The sequence below is a fragment of the Dryobates pubescens genome, unplaced genomic scaffold, assembly GCF_014839835.1.
Source record: "Dryobates pubescens isolate bDryPub1 unplaced genomic scaffold, bDryPub1.pri scaffold_34C_arrow_ctg1, whole genome shotgun sequence".
NCBI classification, from domain to species: Eukaryota; Metazoa; Chordata; class Aves; order Piciformes; family Picidae; genus Dryobates; species Dryobates pubescens.
Window position 1 is genome coordinate 62,289 of NW_026530773.1, and position 7,277 is coordinate 69,565.

General features: G+C 51.8%; 1 protein-coding gene across 1 annotated transcript; it reads left to right on the plus strand.

Annotated features, from left to right (window-relative positions):
- Window positions 1-5,376: 5,376 nt before the first annotated feature.
- Window positions 5,377-6,285, plus strand: LOC128899743 (olfactory receptor 14J1-like; the record flags this gene model as incomplete). The annotated part of the gene is made up of 1 exon (XM_054179425.1): window positions 5,377-6,285. A coding segment is annotated over exon 1 (903 nt), but the record flags the coding sequence as incomplete, so codon positions are not given.
- Between the last annotated feature and the right edge of the window lie 992 nt (window positions 6,286-7,277).

Below are 7,277 nucleotides of genomic sequence, written 5' to 3' on the forward strand. Positions count from 1 at the left end.
TTTTGTATGTTTAAACTTTTTCTTTGCACTTGTTACCTTTTTTACCATTTTAAAATTTCTTGTTGCATTTGTTACCTTTTTTGTTCACCCCCTCTTTTTTTTTCTTTTTTTTTCTTTTTTTGTATTTTTTGTACTCTATGTCTAAGAAGGAAATCTAAAGACGTTACGTTAGCTAAAGAATACCGTTGAAAATTAATACCTATTCACTACAAACCTTAACATTATTACAATATTACATGGACCTCCTTTGAAATGCCGAGGCAGACACAAAAAACAAAGACAAGAAGGTTCAAACCAAAAGAAAATCTCACAAGGTGAACTCATCACTAAGTACTCACACCTCAGTACAACCACTATGCATTAATTACCCACAAGTAGTAAATGCATACCATTCATCATTCTTATTACAAAAGCTTAGCAAAACTCTAAATAACAAATCTCTGAAAGACATTACAACCAGAAATGAGAAAATTAGCACTGTTGCTTTAAATCAGAGCAGAGTTGTGGCTAAAGCCACTGGGAAGGGGGGTCGCTGGTGAGAGCCTCTGCGGGGGAAAGGGGCAGGGGCCAGGCAAGCGGCCGCTGCTGGGCTGCTGCTGCTGTCAGTGCTGCCGGTATCAGTGGTGCGTCAGTCGGTACTGCCTTGGTCGGAGCCGTCGGTATCCGTGGGGGCCAGCAGGGCTGGCGGGCAGGGTGCGGTGGTAAGAACGCCATCACCGCGAGCCCCCAAGCACTTCGCTGTTTCTCAGAGGGGCCGTAAAGCAAAGTCGGCCCTGTTTGAATTCCTCGCTGCCGGTGTTGTGGTCCTCTGAGAGCTGCTTTTTCTCAGCTTTTTCCCCGCTGGGTGCAGACGGCAGTGGTGGTGGCTGGTAAAACACGATGTGGCCACCGCAAGATGTATCGGGGGCGGCCCTGGTCGATCGGTCGATACTTTGAAATACATCGTCTGGCTGCAACTCATCCTGACAACTTTGCTGTAACTGCAGCAGCCATTCGCTGTTCTAGTTTATATTTTTTAATACAGTTTATGCATTCTCGCCACGGCTTTTGCAGCTTGATAGTGACCCAGTCCCACAGTCTGTTTCCATAGTCTCTCCAAACAAGTTTCATCAAAATAACTATCTCCGCTAGGGAAATCCCCTAAAGCGGATCCATGGGCCACAAGCCCAGGAATTACTTTGGGCGATATCTGCGCCTTACGCTTTTCTAAAAAGCATTGCAATACGGAGAGCGCTGCCTCTGGCTCCATATTCACCGACGTCCACGAACTTCACTGCCGCGATCCGTTACCCGCCGGTGTCCGCTGCTCCTTTCCTCAGGCCTGCCAATGCCGGCCCGCCCAAGTTTGCCGTCGGCCTGCCGACTCTGCCCCTTGCTCCTCTTCCCCATTTGGTTGTAATTTTTGCCGTGCCTGAATAGCAGCTTTTTGTTCTGCAGCATGCTGATCAAGTGTTACCATAACCGCTCTCCATGGCTTACTATTCTTCTTAGCAGCCTTATCATCATCTATACTTTTCATCCATAAATCTTGTCCTAATTCCTTCCACAGTGTTCTATCAAAAACATCGTTGGGATCTTTAAAATATCCCAACTTCTCAGCATATTCTAACAGAGGCTCTAATTCTTTCTTTAAATCAATGCCTTTAATATTTCGCTTTTCTAAAAAGCACTTAAACAAATCATACGCTGCCTGCCTGCCCATATTAACGTTAATACCTGTGCGCACAGTCTCTATCAGCAGTTCCAGGTCTACGGCGTCTTCGGCTCCCAGGTTGTCCTCCTTCTCTTTGCCTGAGTGATCAGCCTCCGGTACTGCTGTCCCGGGCCAGCTTCTTGCCTCCGCGCTCATGAACGTACACTTAGTCCTCGAGGAACCTTCAGACTTCTCTGTGAGTCTATGACCCTCTCTGTGGGGTCGAACCCTCTCTGTAGGGTCCCTTGTTCAGGCGCCACTTGTCGCAAGAAGGGGTCGACAACAATCAATATGATCCATGAAATCCAACTTTATTGAGCATCAGACACTTCTTATATACAGTAGCCTAGCTGCTGACCCCACCTTCTGCAGTTAAACATCCGGCTTTCCCATCCTGATGAGATAATCACAAGAATTCTGTTTTACATTCTTCTTTACTTGTAATCACCTGTATAAGGGCGCAGTGACCTTGTTTTGGTATCCTGTTATCCTTTGCAGGCAGCTGCAAGCACAGCTACAAGGTCATGGTGGCCTGGCTGCATCAACACACTAGCTTACTGTGAGCAGTAAATAACAAGGTGGAGTCCGGCCTACATACTCTGTTCAAACCATTGTTCCATAGAACCATGTCTTTGCAAGCCATTCCGCAACAAGCTGCAGCTGCCTTGTGCCTGAAAATGGCAGGAGGAGGAAGTGGGTGATGGAGCTGCTGTTGGACATTCCCTGCCTCTGGCCATGAGGCACTGTCAGAAGAGAAGGAGACAGTGACAAGTCAGAAGAGAATTCTCTCAGCACAGCCAAAACCACTCCCCACAGACCCTCCCCTGTCACACAGCCACCTGCTGCTGCTTCTTCTCAGGGACCTTCCTTCAGCTCCAAGGCTGGAGCACTGCTTGGTCCTGGCTTAGGCTAAAAGGCAAGAGTGGGAGAGCTCCCCAGGGACTCTAAGTCACCCTGCTCTGCACCTCAGCTGGAGGGTGACCATGCTCCCATGTCACCCTGCACAGTCACCAGACACTGCTGAGAGCACAGGGATCCACCACACACCACTCAGGGTCTCAGGGTCTCAGCATCCCAATTCTAGTCCAGGAGACACTTGGCTCAGTGTCCCCTGGAAGGCAGCACAGCCTGGATGGACACCTCAAGGACACAGCCAAGGCATGACCATGGCAGCTCCTGCAGTCAGCTCATTGCCAGCCTCACAGCCTGCACTGCCCAGAGCTTCCCAGGCTGGAGGACAGCTGGGACACCTCATTGCTGTGGCTCCACCTGCACAGAAGATCTCCCAGTGTCTGTGCCTGACTCTGCAGCTGAGGCTTCCATGTCCAGAGAGCCATAAACAACACAAAGAGCATCTGAGACAGGCAAGGAGACGGACAGACAGACACTCAGGAAAGCCCTCAGGTGAGGAGTGTAGGCACTTGGTGAGGTTCCCAGTAAAGCTCTGTGTGATGGTTTAAGAGGCTCAGCCCCTGCTCTAAAGGCACTGCTGAGTTTTCCTCCTCACCAGCCAGGCCAGAGACTGTGGAAGCAAAGATTCAGGAGAGCAGAGTCATGGAAAATGCCACTGGAAATTATCTGGGCATGAGCTGGACCTGAGAGCAGCCCTGACCCACACAGCAGCATCTCCACAGGGAAGGTTTTGGGTTGGGGGGAAATGTCGTGGGGTTTGGTTTGGGATGGAAATGGCAGGGGGAGAGCTGGCTGGGGAAGCAAGATTGGTGTCAGCAGCCTGAAGGGAAAGAGCTGCAGGCATGGGACAGTGTAGGAGAGGCTGCAGGAGGGATGGCCAAGGGCTCTGGCAAGGCTGAGAAGACCAACAGGACCAAGGGCTTTGTCCCCTTGGCTCTGGCAGTTGCCTCTGCCACCAAGGCCTGTGAGGAGAAACTTGGCTTGGAGGCTTTGAGGTTCTTTTATTGCAAGGGCAGTGGTCAGGGCTTGGCCTTTCTGCTTCCAAGACCAAAGGCAAGTTTTTCTCCTCTGTATTTTGCCTTTGTCTCCCTGCAATCCTGGCCTCTAACAAGCTGCTCTAAGGAGTCCCTGGGGAGCCTTTGTCAGTAACAAGCCTCAGTGAGGCCAATCAGTGCTTCAAGGTACTTTGGAGTTTGCTTCTGCCTTGGACTTCTTGAGAGGCTTCTTGGCAGTACCTTGGCAGAGTCTCCTGGCAGTACCTAAGGATGATGTAATCAGCCCCAAATACTCCATGGGGCTCATTAAATACTGCTGAACCTCTAATTCTTGCCAAGGTTTCTGCAGCTAATTGGAGAGGTTTTAATTGCACAAAGCATCTGATAAAAAGTATTTTTAAAGGTACATTTCATTACTTCTCAGCAGTAAACCACAGCAAAACCTATCAAGATCCTACCCTGGTCACTGCTCACCTTCACTCCCCACTGCTCCCAGCAGAGCCCTGAGCCACAGGTGAGGGACAGGATCTGCCTTGCCAGGGGCTGGGGTTCAGGCCTTGGCACTTTGGATCACTGAAACCCCTCCAGGTTTCCTCAGCAGCAGATCCACCTTTAGCTGCTTGTCCTGACCTGTCAGTTCTCTGCTCTCACCACAGCCTGAGGACAGTTTCCCTGTAGTGTCCCCAAGTGGAACCTATTAACACTACAAGAAACTTCAGAGATTGACTCAAACTTTGACTTCTGCAGAGGTTTCATTAGCCTCCTCTTGGTCCCTGAGGTTTACCTGGCACCAAAGCCACCAGAGGGCTCCTTTAAATGCCCTGGGCTGATCATCTGCTGCTGAACTGGGCCAGGCTCCTGGGCTGCATGGAGCTCTGGCCAGGAGCAGCTTTTCTGCACAGCACAGCAGGGCTGAGGGCACTGCCAGGGCATCTCAAGGAGATGAGGAATGAACAAAGAGCTTCAAGGCAGCCAGGACTGGGAGGATGCTGAGAGCTCACTGAAGGAGAAGTCACTGCGGTTGTTGACAAGGTGAGTCTGAGGTGCTCTTGAGCCTTTCCTGGCAGGGACAGCTCCAGGCAGGAGAGATATGGGATGGGGATGAGGGGAAGCTGCCAAGAAGCCCTGGGGGAGGCTGTGTTCAGGTTGCTCTCTCAGTACTTCTTTGCAGATGTCTCTGGGTGCTGTCTGCTGGGCAATGACTCTTTAGAACATCTCATCTCCAGCATCCCTGACTGCTCTGCCCATCCTGCTGGGCTTGGAGCTGCCCCCAGGAAGGCCCAGATCTGCCTTTGGGTACTGGGCAGTGCTGAGCCTTTCCTTGGGGGGTCAGCACTCTGCTCCCAGAGTCCTTTGATTCTCTTCAGGAGAGGCTGTGTCCTGCTCTGTCTCTCACAGCTACACCTCTGGGCTGGGACAGAGAAGAGTTCACAGAACTGTCCTTTGAAGCAGTGTTCCCCTGCTCTCCTCAGAGCACAGAGAGCTGGGAGGGTTCTGAAGGCTAATTTGGACATAGCATCTACAAGGCAGCACAGGGGAAAGTGCAGGGCAGAGGGAACAGCCTGATAGGCACAGTAGCTCCACTGTAGCAGAGCCCAGATGAGTCCTTGTCAGCACATGGCCTGAGCTGCTGCTCCTCACAGCAGCCTCAGCCAGAACAAAGCAGACAGCAAATCCATTTCAGCTGGGGGATTGCTGTGCCCACTGGAGTGCTTCTTCTCAGAGGAGTCTGTCATCAAGTTTTGCTTTCTTTTCTTTCTTAGACATTTCCACAGGCAGCAGATGTCCAACAGCAGCTCCATCACCCACTTCCTCCTCCTGCCATTCCCAGGCACAAGGCAGATGCAGCTCCTGCACTTCTGGCTCTTCCTAGCCATCTACGTGGCTGCCCTGCTGGGCAATGGCCTCATCATCACCACCATAGCCTGGGACCACCACCTCCACACCCCCATGTACTTCTTCCTCCTCAACCTCGCCCTCCTTGACCTGGGTGCCATTTCCACCACTGTCCCCAAATCCATGGCCAATTCCCTGTGGGACACCAGGGACATCTCCTATGCAGGATGTGTTCTCCAACTGTTCTTTTTCATATTCCTAATGTCAGCAGAATATTTTCTCCTCACCACCATGTCCTACGATCGCTATGTTGCCATCTGCAGACCCCTGCACTATGAGACCCTCCTGGGCAGCAGAGTTTGTCTCCACCTGGCAGCAGCTGTCTGGGCCTGTGGCTTTCTCTATGCTCTGCTACACACAGCCAATACATTTTCCCTGCCCCTCTGCCAGGGCAATGTTGTGGAGCAGTTCTTCTGTGAAATCCCCCAGATCCTCAAGCTCTCCTGCTCCACATCCTACCTCAGGGAACTTTGGCTTCTTGTGGCCAGTGTCTGTTTAGTCTTTGTCTGCTTTGTGCTCATTGTGGTGTCCTATGTGCAGATCTTCAGGGCAGTGCTGAAGTTCCCCTCTCAGCAGGGACGCCACAAAGCCTTTGCCACCTGCCTCCCTCACCTGGCTGTGGTCTCCCTCTTTCTCACCACTGACATCTTTGCCCACCTGAAGCCTTCCTCCATCTCCTCCCCATCACTGGACCTGGTGTTGTCAGTTCTGTACTCAGTGGTGCCTCCAGCAGTGAACCTTCTCATCTACAGCCTGAGGAACCAGGAGCTCAAGGCTGTCCTGAGCCAACTGATCCCTGGATGCTTTCAGAAGCAATAAACTCTTTGTGGTTCTCCTGCAGAGCAGTTCTGAGGTCACTCAGTGCAGGCCCAGCCTGGCTGCTGGTGTTCTGGCTGCTGCTGGGGCTGTTCCCCTTGTGAGAATGTTGTTCCCACACAAATGTCTTTCTTCAGACCATTTCTGGTGTAGTGTTTTCCTGTCTGCTGTGACCCAGAGGCTGCAGACATCAGGAGCTGTGCTTCCTGGGTGTTCAACTGTTCTTTCTCCGAGTTCTTTTCTCCAAGGTTTCTGTGGAGCTGCAGGGCAGTGCCTGTGTGCAGAGGTGGAGGGGCAGAGTCCCAGCACAGCAGCTGTGCCAGGGAGCCCCAGTGCCTGAGCTGTCCTCAGTTGCTCTTTCTTGCCTTCCACCCTCTCCTGCTGAGCCTCTGTGCTGGGGCAAGGCCTGAGTGCTCTGGCAGCTTGGGCACTGTGCTGCTGTGTGGCAGTGCTGGGACTGCCGATAGGGACAGGCCAGGGCTGCTTGTGGGAGAGAGCTGTGCTCCAGACAGCACTGCAGAACAGGAGGTCTCCTCATGCCTTCACACCCCAACCCCCTCCCATTACAGACTGCAATTACTCCCAGTCCAATGTTTTTCTCCGGTCCATTTCTGATTCAGCACTGCTCTCTCTGCTGTGACCCAGAAATTGCAGACATGAGGAGCACTCTTCCCTGTGTTTTCAACACAATCAAGGACCCTTCAAAGCTTGTTTTTCTGAGCTCCTTCCTGAAAGCTTCCTCTGAAGCTGCAGGGCAGTTCTTGTGTGCAGAGCTAAAGAGGCAGAGTCCCAGTAGAGACTGCTGGGCTCATCCAGCCTGGAGACAGGAAGATCTTGGGAGGAATGAGCAGCAGCAAGGCTCTGATCTTGGGAAGAATGTGTCAGGCTCTTGTCCATTGTTCAGGACACTTGGAAAATAGACAATGACCTGAAACTGATGAGGTTCAGGCTACACAGAGAGAGAA